Source organism: Tenrec ecaudatus, chromosome 17, assembly GCF_050624435.1.
Source record: "Tenrec ecaudatus isolate mTenEca1 chromosome 17, mTenEca1.hap1, whole genome shotgun sequence".
NCBI lineage: Eukaryota > Metazoa > Chordata > Mammalia > Afrosoricida > Tenrecidae > Tenrec > Tenrec ecaudatus.
This window is the reverse complement of record NC_134546.1, coordinates 8,481,364-8,498,521: the sequence shown is the minus strand read 5'-3', so window position 1 is coordinate 8,498,521 and position 17,158 is coordinate 8,481,364. Positions and strand designations below refer to the sequence as shown.

General features: G+C 43.9%; 1 protein-coding gene across 2 annotated transcripts in view; it reads right to left on the bottom strand.

Moving 5' to 3' along the window:
* Positions 1-2,834: 2,834 nt before the first annotated feature.
* The window catches only part of COMMD1 (copper metabolism domain containing 1), a 157,737-nt gene continuing 143,413 nt past the window's right edge, over positions 2,835-17,158 (bottom strand). For both annotated transcript variants that reach the window (XM_075535886.1, XM_075535887.1), the window contains one exon: positions 2,835-3,060. In XM_075535886.1, the coding sequence (XP_075392001.1) occupies positions 2,953-3,060 (108 nt within the window). In that variant the 3' untranslated portion in view covers positions 2,835-2,952. The remainder of the gene's footprint in view (positions 3,061-17,158) is intronic.

The window sequence follows — 17,158 nt, the reverse complement described above, 5'->3', positions numbered from 1 at the left end:
TCCTAATTCCAGAAGGAAAGAGAAAACTAGTGAGAAGCAAGTGAAAGAGAATAAACAGCCTAAATGCATTTTAGAGTGAATATAATGGTGTAAATACCCACATTTTACATCTGCTCATGTATAGGTTTAGCATTTTCTTTTGATAATCCTTATGCGGAACTTGTAAGCGATGTCAGCCCATACTGTTTATCTGACAGGAAGCAGGCCCAGGCAAATCCTTTGTAATAAAGGCCAGCTCAGGGCTGCATAGAGCTCTGATGCTGTGAGAGGCAATTGTGCTCATCCTCATCTAAGGGAATGTTGCCTGCAGTGAGATAAACATTGCTATTGCTGAAACTTTGAGGTCAAAAACTGTATTTTTAACTGGAGTTATATCCCGGGCTTTCCTGGCTAAGTTGCCATCTCAAATATTTAAAACCTTAGCTGAAAAGTTAGAGAGCTAAGATTAAGGGGCACCTATTACACAAAGGCCTATCTATCCCTTGCAGCATCCTCTTAAGGATACGATGCCATCATTTTCTCATCTGGCCTTAGGAGGTGTCCTTCTATATCTTTACCCCACATTTCACTAGTTACTGTGCACTTAAAGCAATTTTTCCTTCATTCTCCTAACTTCTATTTATATATCGTTTCCCAAAATTTCACCCAGGTGCACTCAATAACTAACAGCTAGGCAGGAGGTCAGCTCCTTCGTATTTCAGAAACTCAATGTCATCCCCTTTGCGGTTTCACTCACTGCCTTCTTGCATTTGGGGGAGGAGTACATTAAACCCAGTTTTAAATACCGTCATTCGTTCTGAAAGACCGAGGCAGGCTGAAAGTAGCCCTAAGAGGGTTTCTATAAAGGGGTGGGGCACACACTGTCATGAAGCCCACTCTGACTCACACACAGGAAAGAAATGGCTATCATGCCGAGATTCAGGCATAAAAAGGTGAAGATCCAGAGGTAAGACTCCAGAGGTAAGGACTGAACACGAGGCCAATGCCTTTGCTTCTCATCAACACAGAAAGACTACAGATATCTGGAGTTGTCTTTCTGGTTGTCAAGTTGGCTTCTGGCTCAGTCGGGCTGTTTCTAAACCGACTGTGGCACAGAATGCACAGTGCTCAAGCAAGGACAATTTCTGTAAGGCCCGATTCCAGCCAAGGCTTATTGTTATTTTGCCCTACAATTTTGGCCTCAAAACAACGTGGCTGTAACGTGAGTAGAAAACCTCTTCTGGGATCCTTCCACTAGTCTCCCTTCCTGGGTCTCCCTACAGAACTGGCTGGCTGCTCCACTCCCCCGACACCCGGGGGAGCCCCTGGTCCTAGCTAATACTAAAGTACCATATTCTCTGAGAGGGCCTACAAATGGATTCCGTTTTTTTTTTAATGGACGGCAGTTTAGTAATGTTTATCAGTCTTAAAAATAGACACTTCCAGGAATTTATTCAAGAGAAGTCACTTCATCTTCCAATTCGGGCTTTTGAGTTTTTTCCGTTCCGTGGTTTATGGACCACGTTAGTGTTCTTTGTGTCATTCTGTAACTTCACAAGACAGACTAATCTACACAAACTCATTTTCTAATTGAAAGAAAGCACCAGTAAACATTACACATATACAAATATTCTCAGGAGTGTTTAGTGTTGAGGGAGTACTGCCTTCAACAACGAATTTCTTTATTCTGAAAAATTCAATATACACTAAAAGCAGTTTTAACCATTGCCTACAGCTCGGGGATGTCATAAAAGGAAAACGTGGGCAGAGGTTGTGCGCACCTTTGCAGAGCTATTGCTTCGGCACGGCGCGTGAATCCAGGCTGGCGCCGTCAAGGAGTCTTCCCTCCAGGATTTCCGGAACCCGCCCCCCAGGGCTGGTGTCCCCGTTTCACCGGAACCCCCCCTCAGAGCTGGCGTCTCCCTGGTCTCACGCCTGGAGACGCGGCTGGGAATGGAGAGCGCCCGCAGTCGAACCTCCATAGCGGGCGGAGTCACTGGTCTTCAGAGAGGAAGCCCAAGATGTCGCCGCACGGATTCACTGATTTGGGAGAACCTGCTTCACAGACGAGGGCTTATTTCCGCCTCAAACTTCCGGAAACCGACACAGGCCGGAAGCAGAGGCGGGAGAAACACCGTCCTTCTCTAACACATTCCACCCGAAGGCGGGTGCCGTTTCTAACGTTCATGGGCATCAGGGACAGCCCTGTCAACCAGCACCACCACCCGATCCACTGATTACGGCCTCGTCCCCTTGGCGCTCCTCCGACACTGGCTTTTCTTGAGGACATTCCAACAGCTTCGTTTGACGACTCCAAGCGCATTTTCTGAGGTAAAAGAACCACACGTCACCTCGGGGATATTTCCACCCCCGGAAACTGATTTGAGAAGCGAGCGAGCGAGCGAGCGAGTCCCTTCCTGTGAGGGCGCTCGGGTTCGTTCTCGGGAAGCCCGGCCTCGCAGGCGCTCCCGGCCCAGGGCGAGGCCGAGGGAAGGCTCCAGAAGCAGGGCCGGCTTGCTCGGCTCGGGAGGCCTGGTCCGCACTCGAGGGCCCACGACACTCAGGCCAGCTCTGACTTTGTACGACTACAGTGTTTTCGTTTCCTTCTCTAACTTTCACGTGATGGTTCCCGCCTAGTTCCCAGCGGCCGGCGGTTTTGCACCCCTCGCATCAGCGCCTCGGCCCAGCCCTCGGGGCCTGGAGTCCCAGGCCAGGGGCCTTGAAATCTGTCTTTTAGGTTTGCTTCTTGAAGCGTCTCCCTGTGCCCTCTGCTGAGTCTTGCACACGATAGGCAGTATGAAGAGTAACAGAAACGGAAGGGAGGGAGAAAGAAACCCCAGCAAGCAGAGACAGGCAAGAGTTTAACCGAGGGTTTAATAGCAGCAGGGAACCGGCTGGGAAAGGGGAGCGGGGAGGTGTCTGTCCCAGACGGATGTCACTGCTTCAGCCCTGCCTACGGTACGTCATCTTGGGTCAGGCAGGCTGCATCAGGGCGCTGATACTGTCTTCCACCTCCGAGAGTTTCTTCAGGATTTGGTTGATCTTGACCTCATCCAATTCCAAACACAGAAATTCTGATTCCTGGAAAACATAAAAGGATGTTTTAGGGGCACCCTCCCCTAAGACACAAGGCTCTGCATCTGATATGACCCTGCTCCAAAGGTCCAGGGTTCCTTCTCAGCAAGTCTGCTTCACGATTCAACTGCTCACATGCATCTCTGCTGCTATTTTACCTAACAAAGTAACTCCACAACAGTGCCTTAAAATGACGCCCCTTTTATGAATGGTGTACACATGCCAGGGCCCTTAGTGTGATGATATGAGAAGCTCTCCTTACTGCCATTTCATCTGATCCTGCGATTTAAAAAACTTTATATTTTATTATATCTCAGCAAATTAACATCGAACAATTTCTATACAAATCGTTTAGTGACGTTGGTTAGACTTTTTGACAATGCATCATGAATCTTTTATTCATGCCACTCTGGATGTACCATTTTAGATTCTACAGTAGTTTTTAAGATGAGTCCGTAAGTACTGTCATTTTATACATGAAGACCCTGAGGCACAGAGAGGCTGACCAGGATCACAAAATCAGATTGCAAAATCCCAGTTCTGACTGACTCCAAAGCCCATGTTATCTCCACAGCGCCTGGCAGTATGAAAGGTCTTTAAAAGTGCCGGAAGATTGCATATTATGAAAAACTCACGTGTGGGTTTCAGAACTTTTTTGTACGAAAATAAACTCCTATTAACTTGTTAGAAATGCCTGAACAGGATCCAGTCTGAGGAACGAAGGAGAAGAAGGTATCAATTTGAAAAGAATCTCTATCAGAGCAACATGAATTCTGCTGAAACTGAAACCATAGCCTTGCTATCATGCAGAGTGCATGGGAGAGTAGATTACTGCAGATGGAGTTAGGTTAAAATTTAATACCATATCATTTTCTCTCCCTTTTGATCCCTTTAAAGTTGTTGTAGTGTTTAATATTTCCTACTTCCTTTTCGATTGAAGTTTTTCTCCGTTTTATTTGGTTATCGCTGTTAGTTTTTTTTTTTCTGGGGGTGGGTGGGTGTTGGTGTTGGTATGCTTTCCTGTATGTAAAACCCAGGATAGGTAAATCTATAGATAGTAACTGGATTAATAGTTTCTTGGGGGTGTGGCAGGGGAGGTTCAGAGGAACTGGGTAGCTAATAACAATGAGCACAAGAAAGAAGAAAATGTTCTAAAATTGATTGTAGCGATGAGTGTACAATTCTTCTCGATATGATTGAACTATTGAATGACGTGGATTATGTGCCAATTAAATTTTCTCAAAAAACTCAAGAATAAACATTAAATTGGTGAAATTTTGGTGGAATAGTGATATCATTCTTTTACAAAAAGTTTATGAGGACAGTGCTGCAAGGAAGTCAGCAGTTTACAAATGGATACCCTTTAATACTTTGCTTACTGGTCAGGGGCAAACTAATGTTGGCATTTACATTTGTTTACAGAGTTTGTGAGCCTGAAAGCAATACAGGCCTTTATAGGAGCTGGCTGCACAGGATAGATAGTTTTAGCTTGAAATGGCCAGTCAACAAACTGAAGCCCACAGAGGCAGAATATCCACACCAATTTGTAAGGGAAAAAATTCACTTTGTTTGAATCCCAGTGAAAGAGTACAGACAACAGTAGAAACAAAGCCAACACCATAAACATTTGAAATGGTTTGGCTTGCACAATTCTGACTGAAAAATTAAAGTTGAGCCAACTTTCTGCTTGGCGAGTGATAAAACTGTTGCACTCTGATCAACTGCAGCCAAGAGCAGTTTTCAATAGAAATGTTAAACAAACAAGCGGCCATCTAGCTCGGAAGCAACAAAGCCCACAGAGAAGAAGCACACTGCCTAAGTGAATACAAGGTGTTGAATGGACCAGGTAGCAGACACCAAAGAACAAAAACCAACATTGTGATCACCTTCCTCACATAAATGCTGAAGACGAATGTGTGCGTAAGTAAGTGTGGTGAAGAAGACTGATGGTGCCCGGCTATTGAGAGATATAGCATCTGGGGACTTAAAGACTTGAAAGTAAACAAGCGGCCATCTAGCCCAGAAGCAACAAAGCCCACATGGAAGCAGCACACCAACATGGGTGATCATGAAGGGCGGAGGGGCCCAGGTTTCAAACAAAGGTGGGGGGGGATCACATCACCGTGAATGAGGGGGAATGCGTGAATGGGACCCAATGCCCATCTGTAGACAGCTGAGCATCCCTTGCAGAGGGGTAGTGGGGAGGAGATGAGTCACTCAGGGTTCAGTGTAGCAACAATGAAACTCAAAATCTTCCTCTAGTTCTTGAACGCTTCCACTGCCCCCAATTATCATGATACCAATTCTACTTTGCGGACCTGTTTAGACCAGAGGATCCACAGCGGTGCAGTAGGGTTCTGAAAACACAGGGAATCTAGGATGGATGAACCCCTCAGGACCAGAGGTGAGAGTGGCGACACCGGGAGGGAAGGTGGGGTAGAAAGGGAGACCCAATCTCAGGGATCTACATGTAACCTCCTCTCTGGGGGATGGGCAACAGGAAGGTGGGTGAGGGGAGACGCCGGGCAGTGTAAGATAAGATAATTATAAATTATTAAGGGTTCATGAAGGAGGGGGGAGCAGGGAGGGAGGGGAGGGAAAAAAAGGAAAATGAGCTGATTCCAGGAACCTAAGTGGAAGGCGAATTTTGAGAATGAAGGCAACGAATGTATAAGGGTGCTTTACTCAACTGATGTATGTATACATTGTGATGAGTTATAATAAATGATTTTAAAATGTTACAATAAATGATTAATAAAATGATTAAAAAATGTTAAGTCAGATCAAGACCCTGAAGCTTTGCCTCAAAGAGCTATAGCACAAGGTAAAATCATGGCCCAAACAGTACAATCCTGAAGGCAGTGCACAATTAGAGCAATGGTTAGCAACAGGTAGAAATGGTCCAGTCAAAGCAAAAATGGCAACATGCTTTATATTGATGCATAAGATATTTCGCTTGCTGACTTTCTGGGGGTCCAATTTGCCAATTATGAGTGTTTTGAGAAAGCCAAAGCTTTAGCAGCAAAGTGCCCCAGAAAGCATCAACAGAGAGTCTACTTCACCAAGACTATGCTTCTGCTCATTCTGCTCATGAAATAGCAATTCTTCAAGAGTTTCTATGGGAAATCATTAATTAGGCCTCCGCCTGACAGTTCTGATTTGGTTCCTTCTGACTTAATTTTCTTAATCTTTTAAAAAAAATCTTTACAGGTGCTCATTTTCCTTCAGTGAATAATGTAAAAAGAAAATCAGACTACATTAGCATGGTTAAATTTCCAGGACCCTTAGTATTTTCAAGATGGCCTGAATGGCTGGTATCACCATTTATAGAAATGTCTTGACTCTGATGATGCTTATATTGAGAAATGAAGTTTATGTATTTCAAATTTTTAATCTTTGAGTTCTATTTGTCCACATTCTTTTTGAAGGGCCCTCATATATAAAGATTTGGATTGGCTCAGTGACACATAAGATTTAGGCTAATTTCTGGTTAGCCAGAAATGGTGACAAACAGTGACAAGATACTTGGGTACCATCAACCACATAATCACTCAACAATGATCCTGAGAAAACAATGAATACTTCTGAAACCTTTCCACTTGCTGCAAGCCACCTGTCAAGATCTCCTTTAAACACATTCCCTTCAATCACTGTTTCCCTATTGCCTAATCAATTAAATCCTAAATTGGGTAGACATCAAAGAATAAAGACTTTAGGTTTGGTGGAAGAAATCTCAGGTACGCAGGAGAAACCCGTACTTTGCAATCTCTAGAAAGCCCAGTGCAAATAATACATTTCCAGGAGTAGCTATACTAAGATCCTCAAGAACATCAATCAAATAATTTTAGAGCAGTTATGGATCCTTACAGATCATATACTACCTTGTTTTCTACATAATGAAATTGAGCTTCGGGCAACTTAGGCATGGCCCATCTAATGTTGATTGACAGCAGAGCTACCAGGTCAAAGCTCTTTTCTTTACATTTACCTCTCTGAATACGGAAGCCTCTCCCCCCATGGCTCCCCCAAGAATGCCAGGTAAATTCCAAAGGTCAGTCAGTTTTTTCAGAGGGAGGAAGTCATTCTGCTCTCAGCTGAAAGAAGTGTATTTTATAAAAAGACCTTGGCAGTTGCTAGGCTGCTGGGCTACGCTGCCTTGGTGCCCCCAGGAGAACCAAGTGAACAAATGCAGGGGGAAGTGGGGACTTTGCTTTCAAGGGATGGAAGGCCACTTCTGTCCATAGGGACCCATCTCTTCAAACACTGACTTAGATAGAAGAGTGTGGTCTCATATGTGAGCTCGGAAAATCTGCAAATTTTGCTTTTAATCCGAAGCAAAATCCAATTTTAAACAAAGAATACTAATAAAAGATGCTTCCTGTGTTCACACAGCAGGAAGGGTTTTGGAAAGATGAAAAAATTGTGGTGATAAGGCAGTTGATTGTGGATCCCAGTAAAATAAAATTCTTGACAACTTCAATCTTTTCTATATGTATCAAGACGTTGCTTATTGGTCCAATTGTGAAGACTTTTTTTAATGGTCAGGTATAATCAATCTATAGTGAAAGCTTTGAGTTCCTTTATTAAGTGCGTTAAGTTCTCTTCGCTTTCAGCAAGCAAGGTTGTATCACCAGTATATTGCAGGTGAATCTTTCTCCAGTCCTGATGTCATATTCTCCTTCACTCGGTCTAGTTTCCCAGCTTGTTAGCTCCGCATGAGGCTGTCTGGGTGTCCTGACAGGATACAACCCCGAAGCACACCTCTCCTGATTTTCAACCATGGAATATCCCTTGTTCTGCTCCAACAAATGCCTCTTGGTCTGTGTACAGGTTCCACGTCAGCACAATCAAGTGTTCTGGAATTCCCAATCTTTACATTCACTCTCTTTAGATTCACAACAAGCGTTTGTGTAGGAAGCAGGCAAGAAGTCACATGACTTACTGCATTGGGTAAATCTGCTGCAAAAGGCCTCTTGAAAGCATTAATGATGTCATTTTAGGATTAAGGTGCTTATTTTCAATGGCTTCATAAATACGTGAAAGCAGACTGATGCCTTTATATAAAAGTGTTAGAGAAGAATCTGGACTATACCAGGGATTGCCAGAAGAATGAATAAGTCGGTCTTGGAGGAAGTATTGCCAGATGTCCTTAGAAGCGAGAATGGTAAGCCACTGTCTCACATACTTTATGTGAGGGAAGACCAATCCCTGGGAAAAAACACCATGCTTGGTAAAGCAGAGGTTAATATAAAACAGGAAGATCCTTGGCGAGACGAACTGACACAGTGGCTGCAGCACAGCAATGATTGTGCAGATGATCCAGTCTGCTGTGAGTCAGAACCAACTCAGTAACACTGACAATTGGCAGTTGATCTGGTTGAATGAAGATCAGGTTTCAAATCTGAAAAGTTCTTGTTCTTTGTTCGGTTTTATTAAGATATTTAGTTGAACTTTTATCACATTTTTAAACATTTGGTCTTCAAAACAATGATCCAGAAAGTAATAATTACCAAAAACAAAACAAACAAACTCTACCCCCAAACAGAAAACAAAACAAAACTCGCTGCCCTTGAGTTGATTCACTCACAGCTACTCTACAGGGCAGGCTAGAGTGGTCCCTGAGGGTCTCTCAGTGTAACGAGCTGAGCAGCAGCCTTGTCTCCCTTCCCCGGAACTGCTGGTGCTTTCAAACAGCTGACCACGACGCCACAGGGTTTCTACTCATTACCAGAGTCTGAAATCTATATTCAGAAAATTGGCAGAAATAAGATGGAACTAATGTTTCATCTCGAGAAAAATAAAATCGGTTACAACAATAAATCACTGTTTTCTATTTATATGATAAGAGACTACCAAGGACAATCACCATAGAGAGAAACACTTGAGCAAAGTGTATTAATGAATATCCAATATCTTTACTGATTAGGGGTGTGTGTGGGGGGGTGGTGGTAGCTTGTTGCAGATTTAAGAAGTCAAGTGATCTTTTACTGGCTCTCTGGATTATTTTTAAGGGAAACTAACTGCCTGATACATAAAACAGGCAATATAAAGGACACCCAAAGCTAAACACAATGGCCATATGAAGAACAACTATTGGTTTCTCTTCACAGCAAAGAAGACTGCAAACAGTTGGTGCAAAGGGCTGATGGACCTCAGCTCCCACAACCCTGAGATAAAAGAACTAAATGGTCCCCAGCTACCAGCTGACCACTTGGTAAAGGATCACATAATAGAGAGTCCTCGCTAGAGTAGGAGAAAAATGTGGAACAAAATTCAAAGTCATAAAAAAAAGACTAGGTTTACAGGTTTGAGAAAGACTGGTGGAAGCCACAAAACTATGGCCCTTAATTACCCTTTAAATCTGGAACTGAACTTACCACCTGGCTCAACTTCCAGCCCAAAACAATAGATGGCCCTACCGGTGAATGGGTGAATGGTAACACCAGGGAGACCCAAACTCCTTAGAACAATCAACCATGAGATCAAAAGTGCAGCATGTGCCCAAGAATGGACACTCAGAAGGCAGACGTGCATAGAAAAGAAGAGTGGGAACAAGAAGCAGAGAGAGGAAATGGGAAGAGTGTTACTACATTGTGAACACTGTGACCAGTGTCCCCAAACAAGACGTGTATGAACTGCTCCATGGATGATCAATTTGCTCTGTAAAATTTCACTCAAATCACAATAAGAAGTTTAAAGGAAGAAAAACAAAACACAAAAAGCCATAGTTAAACTGATTTATTCTCCTTTTTTCCTGGAACAATGTGCAGAGTCTTGGGCACATGCCTCAGGAACCAACAGTTGAACTGCAGCTGTATTAAAGGGCCCACTTTGCTCCAGTTATGCTAGCAACAGAGTTTGAGGAATCTGAGCGCCTCTAAACGGGGGCTTTAACCTGGGGCAAATTCCCTTGAGGCTACTATGCCTTACAAAGAGTCCTCCTAATGCATTTAAAGGCAGCTTTTAGAGACAGTAGATGAGCAATCAGAAGCACTTGCCACTTTTTTTTTTTTAAAGAAATGTGTATATTTTTCTTTTAGCTAGAGCAGTGGTTCTCAACCTTCCTAATGCTACGACCCTTTCATGTTGTAGTGACCCCCCACCCAACCATAAAATTATTTTCGTTGTTACTTCATAACTAATTTTGCTACTGTGATGAATTGGGCAACCCCTGTGAAATGGCTGTTTGACCTCCAAAGGGGTCGCGGCCCACAGGTTGAGAACCCCTGAGCTAGAGGATGCATCCTTTTGGTGGCTGGAATTTTTATATTTTGCATACTCAGAGTTGTGTACCCACCAGGTGCTCACTAACAACCTTACACTGAGAAACTGATATCATCATCAACTGAGATTGATTAAACTCTTTTGGATATCGGTTGCCTCCAGGTACTTTGAGTGATTGATTTGTATAGCTCTCCTCTTAAGTATAAGGTTATTCTCAGAGTTTTAACACTCCAAAGAATAAAAAGACAGAAAAGAAAAAGTGGTATTTTCTAGCTTGTGCTTTCAGTGAAAAGATAAAGCACCTTGCTCATGGGTCTAGAAGCCTAAATGGGATATTTCCCAACTGGTTCCAAACTGTTTTTGCTAGAACCAAATAATGAATACTTTTCTGTAGAACTTTTGTTTCACCAATGAGAAACATTTCTTCATAGTTAAGAAAGAAAACAGCCCACCTCAGTCAATGGAACTTCCTCTTGCTACCTCCTCCCAGTCCCAATGCGCAGACACAACAGACTGGGGACAGGGTCTTAGCAGAAGCAGACAGCCTCCCTCTAGACAAGACTACACTGACCCATTACTGTTTGCCAAAGAGAAAAATGCACTCTTCCCACTGTCAGTATCACACTTTTTACCTTCCTCAGTACAAGCAAAAGAGACAATTTGCACTTAAAGGCCACTTTGGGACGAAGGAGGCAAGGATAGCAGACACTGGGTCTTTCTGAAACTCAGGGATGCAGAGGTGCGCTTGTTTTGTTGCCTGCAAAAGACCAACAGGTGCCAGGCCTCAGCAGGGAAAGTTGAGAAACTTGAGAGCAATGGCAACAATAAATAATCTAAGAATCTAATGACTTTTCTAAAAATTGACTCCTGAAATCACTTAGCCACTTAGTGTTGCAGTGACAGAGATATGTCAGCCTGCTGGTGTGAAGACTGGGGTCACTGCTCTGTTTGCAACATCAGGGATGTCCAGGCCTGGCACTACCTGACAAACTGGAGATGTTTTTATTCCTTCTCCTCTCAATTCCCAAGGCTTTCTGTGTCAATTCTACATTCCCTTCTTTATTCGGGGGCTTCGGTTCCTTCTGGTTCATACATAACCATTGGTATCAACATACAAGCTCAGTGTCTGGACCACCAAAGCAGTTCTGGAGTCACCAAACGCTCCTGCTAAGCAGGGATATGTTCAAGGTGGCTAGGTTGGTCGGAAGGCCGCTGTTCACATGATAAGTAATGGAATGAGCCAGACCAATTATTTGGTTTTTCTTCACTGTTATTTGATCTTGAAATCTTATACAATAACATTTTTATACACTGCATCTAAAGCAATGATATAAAAACAAAAATGGGGATTTATAATCTTTTTTTTTATCTTCCAACAAAAACCTTTAGCACCACACAATGATCCCCACTCAGACTATTTTTCATCCAAGGCACCCTCACTTCCAATAGCCAGCGAGTCCTAACTCTGTGTAAGGAGCATGCTACTCCAATGGTCCCAAGGGGGCAATCACGCTGTGGACGCAGCCGCAGCATAGCAGCTGTTCTTCTGAGGTTACAAAAGGGCTGAAAGCAGACTCTCTGAAGCTCTACAACTTCACAGCTGAGCAACTAAAGTAGAATGACTGCTCAACGCAACAGGGGTCTCCACCTCCCCGTGAGGTGCTCAGTGGGACTAACTGAAGGTCTCCATGAACCAACAGAAAGCCCTCAGGAACACAGAAACTTCCAGAGCCCGAAGAAGACTTGATTCCAAACCCCACAATTACACAGGCGAGTACGAGGACTGCTAGGGCACCATGGGCCATTAGCCACTGCTGGCTAACAATTTCTGGTTTGGGGTTTCTTTGTTTTCCTTCCTGGAATCACCAGATAACTCTGTCAACAAGAGTTAAAGTATCAAAAAAAAAAAAATGAACTGACCTCCCATTCTTATTATGTTTAAAAATAAACTGTAAGGGAAAACACAGCTTTAAAGGAAAAAGCCGTTTATTAGAAACCTAAAGTCGGGGTGCGGGGTGCCCACTGAGTTTCTAGAAAGTTTCAGATCTGCCACTGACATTAAGTTACTGCTAAAAAACCCTAAGGCACTTAAACTTCAGCAAACACACTTTCTATAAAATGCAAATTAAAAAAATTAACATCAAAGCCTATTTTCTGCTTCACTTCTGCTTTCTTTTTTGGTCCTGAGTTAAATCAATGAGAAAGAGAGAGAGTTGGAGGAGGCTTCAAAAAAAAAAAAAAGTTCATTAACATGCAGTTTCATTTTTCCATGAACTTTATGAAACCCCCTCTCATTTACACAGTTCACTGGCTATGTTTCTCTAGAAAACTCAGGCGAAGGCATTACCCATCTAGTGCAAATCAAAGCAGTCAGACCTTACTCCCAAAGTGTTCCCTTCCTCCAGTGACTGGAACCACTGCCCTCAGACTAGATAACGTGCTTACGTCGATTCTGATGTGTAGCAATCCGCCAGGACAAGGCAGAACTGGCCCTGTGGGTTTCCGAGACAGTAACTCTTCACAGCAGCAGAAAGCCTCATCTTTCTCCCATCAAGGAGTTGCTAAGTTTGAATCCCTAACCCTTCAGTTAGCATTTAATGGGTCTTGTCTTTAAAACATAAACGTTTCCATTAGGAGTGAATACAAAAAAGTCAGTTATGCCTGTTACTTGTAGCCAGAGATTTATCTTCTTCCAGGGAGCATAAATTGCACTTACCTGTCTTAAAGCCCAGGATAGCAGCATTAAGAGGGGATGGTGAGGACAGAAGGAGCCCTGGGGGTGTAGTGGCTCTCGCATGTGTCTGACTGCTAACCACAAGGCCAGCAGTTCAAATTCACCTGCTGTTCTGCAGGTGACTCATTAAAATGCATAGCTTCAGAAACCCAAAGGGGCAGTTGGACTTTGTCTTACAGGGTTGCTATGAGCTGCAACTGACTGGATGGCATTGAAACCAGGTTTGGGGATTTAGGTGGGGCTAAGACTCAATTCCTCTCTCTACCCCATTAACCGCTATCCTGATACCAGATGCACACGGAGCATCTGTGAAACATCTTCAACTACTAAAATTCCCTAACGTGTCTTTCAAATACCTTTTTTTGTCAACCAATATCTAGGTTGCCAGGTACCAGGAATGTCTAGGGAACCATACAAAAGAAGCAGTATCAAGTTAATTGACAATTAAAAGCAAGGATTAGATTATAGTGGAGACATTTACTGGGAGACAGGAAAGATGATTATAGGTCCCTAAGTATTACAAACCGTTGGCGGTTTGAAGCTGCTTGGTGGTCCCTCAAAAGAAAGGATGGGATAGGTTTGTTAAGGTTACAGCAGAGAAAACCCCGAAGTCCAGTTCTACTCTGTCCTTGAGGTGGAGTCCCTGGGCGGCACGCACCGTTAACCACGGGACTGCTAACCCAATTGTTGATGGTTTCATTCAGCCTACCCAGGGGTGCCGTGGGAAAAAGAAGCGTAACCCCCTTCTGGACCTCAGCCACGAAACCCTATCATCAGGAGTCCGAGTCCACATGGAGGCAGAGGGTTGGTTTGTTTTCCTGCTTTCTTTGTTTATATGATTCTATGAGGGGGTTCCAAAGAGCTCAGGAAGGCTACTTCTAATTTTCCGCGAATGAGCGGTAGTCCTCTCATGTGCATGTCTTATGTGCACACACATTTTACATACGTCTCAAGCATCCTTCTCTCTTGCTGTTCTGTGCTTTCATTTTTATCTGCAGGCCCACAGCCTGCGCCCCTGAAGCCCTAAGAACACTGTTCATTCAAGCTATCTGAATTTCTAAGGGAGACAGTGAGAATGTGCCAAGAACAAGACCCTGAGAGTCTTTGGGGCTAAGATTTCTTAGCTGGGAAAAAGCTAGAGCCACGAGTTAGAAGAAACCTGGACACGCCGATGTGAAAGGCACACACGTTTGGCCCAAGCAATGCTGACATGTTTCTGAAAGGAAGAAAACAGAATTGGCTCTGTGAGAGGACTTGAAGCACTTATTGATGAAGACCAAAGGCTGCAGCCTTCAGGATGAATTACACCTCATCCTAAAGGAAAGAAAAATCCTCACAACTGGACCCAAACCAATACTGTAATACACGGAGAGAAAAATGAAGCCATCAAGGATTTCCTTTGTCTTAGATTCGTAACACTCATGGAAGCAGCAGTAAAAAAATCAAACAGTTTAATGCACTGGGCAAGTTCACCGCAAAAACCTTTTTTTAAGTGTTCAAAAGCAAAGATATCCCTTTGAAGACTAAGGTGTGTCTGACCCAAGTCAAGGCATTGTCAGTTGCTCTATATGTATGAAAAAGCTGGCAATGAATAAACAGACTGCATATAGCAGGGGCTGCCAGCAGGAGACGGAACACATCTGTCTTGGAAGAACTACAGCCAGAATACTCCTTAGAAGTGGAGACGGTGAGGTTTGGTCTCTCATACTCTGGAGGTATTACAGGTCCTGAAGATGGGCATCATGCTTGATAAAGTAGGGGTAAATGAAAAGGAGGAAGGTCCTCAATGTGATAAACCCACACGGGCCGCAACAACGGGGCTCAGCCATAACAACAAGCACGGGGATGGGGCAGGAACAGGCCGTGCTGCGATCTGCTGTATGCACGGCTCCTGTGAGCTGGAACACGCTTGCAGTTCGCAACACCACCACCACCACCTCCCATGAGCAGGTTTTTGTTTTGACTTTTTATTGCGACTTAGGTGATGGTTTACGAACAGAGCATCAGTTTTATGCAATAATTTACAATTTTTGTTTCGACTCACCAATTTCAACTTCCTCAAAGTGTTACAATGTATCCTACTTCCTCCAAGTACTTCCTGTTTCCATTCCTCCTCCTTTCTAAATGCTCTGTTCTTGAGCAAATGCTGCCCTTTGGACTTTAAATGGTTGATTCTTTTACCAGCGGTGAGTTCAATTCCAGGTCTAAAGACTGGCTCAAGCCCCTGTCTTGGGGGTCCCATTCGTCTCATTTTGGCCAGTAAGCCCAGTCTCTGACAGGATCGTGAATTCTGTTCTACACTTTTCTCCCACTCTACCCAGGGCCTTCTAATGGAGTCCTCTTCAGAGCTGGTAGTGGGAGCTGGGCACCATCTAGTTCTGCTCTCAGCGTGTGGACACCGGGGTTTTCATAGCCCTTTAGCCCACGGGGTTAATAGTCTCCATGTGGCTTTGTATTTTCATCACCCCGGATGGGAAGAAACCAATATTTGCACCATAGATGGCTATTCAAGAGTGTCTAAGCCCCCAATGAATAAGCAGTGTTTTCATTTGACTGAATTATGTTCTGCTAAACCAAGACTATAATGATTCCTTCACCTCTCCAGATTTCCAAGCAGCTGATACATATTCTGTTCCTCCGTGCTAAACGGCAAACAGTGAGGGGAGGGGGGCCATCAGTCTTCATTTAACCAGTAGCCAGAGATTTGCTCCAGTTTTGTGACACTAGGATTTCCAGCTCTTCCATTCAACTCACTGCCTACTAACACTCAGATCTGCTGCAGTGTTTGGATACATTCAACCTTATTGGAGTCTTTTTAAAAGAGGAGAGTGGGAATTCATGAGAAATACCTGTACTGATTTACATAATCCCCAGGCCTTAAGCATTTACAGAGATTTCAAAGGAAAATAAAATGTAGGCAGATTCTAGAAATACAAAGAGCTTGAGATAATTAAATCACTAGTTTAAATTTCTATGGTTTTCAAAGCCGTATGCCCCAACTCATTTTACCTTTTCATTTTCCACAGAATTTGGTGTTTTGCTGTTAAAACTTGGGCTAAAACATATCTGGGTGGAGAACTACACTGAGGCACGCTGGTTGATCTTCAGGTTGGGGCCGGGTCGCCGCAGCTTTCACGCCACACTGTACAGAGCGCCAGAGAACCGCTGCAGAGCAGCTCAAATGGTCAGTTACGTGCAGGGAGGGAGCATTTCATCCAGCTCTCCGAGAAGCCAAATCTTGCCATAATGAGCCTCTTAGCACAGGAGAACAGTGTTGCTAATTTTAGCTTAAAGTTCAAACTGGGGCAACTCATCATTCCTAGTGAGGTACATTCCAGAGCAAACTCATTTGCAAACAATTCTGACACACAAACTCAAAATATTTACATGAAAAGATAAGAGTTCTTCTTGGAAAAAATTCATTCAGTTACTTGGTTAAACACCATTACAAGACCAAACCTACTGCCACTGAGTCAACTGCAAGGCACAGAGACCCTAGAAACCCACCGCCATTTTGAGTGAGTTAGTGTTGCCTCCTATCAACTCTCTAGTAAAACTGCCCCTGTGGGTTTCCAATACCGTCACTCTATACAGGAGTAGAAAGCTCCATCTTTCTCCCTGGGAGCGCTGGTGGTTTCAAATTGCTGACCTTGCAGTTAGTAGCTCCATACGCATAACCACAAATGCCCCCAGAGCTGTTAGAACTCCTCAAGGACACTAAAACCGACACGTCTCAGGGTTTCCGAGACTATCGATCTTGATGGAAGCAGACTGCCACATCTTTCTCCTATGGGCAGCTGGTGGGTTCAAACTGCCAACCTCTTGGTTAGCAGCTGAGTGATTTACCACTGCACCACCAGGGCTCCTTGCACCACTACACCATGCATTTGCTTTCTAAGAGGTTCTCAATAATCCACAGGTGAAGATGGGAAACAGTTGGGTTCTAGCCAGTAGTCCCCTACTACAAAGACAGGCGTGCAGCTCATTGGCAGGGGAGCATGGCAGAGGAACACTAATCAAACCACTGTGGGACCCAGGTGTCTCCAGCTGATTCCACCTCTCTATTCCCAGCGTTCCCAGTGTCGTTTCTTTAAGTCATTCATGACAACGCAATTTGGTAGAAGGAGGAATAGTTCGAAAGCAGCT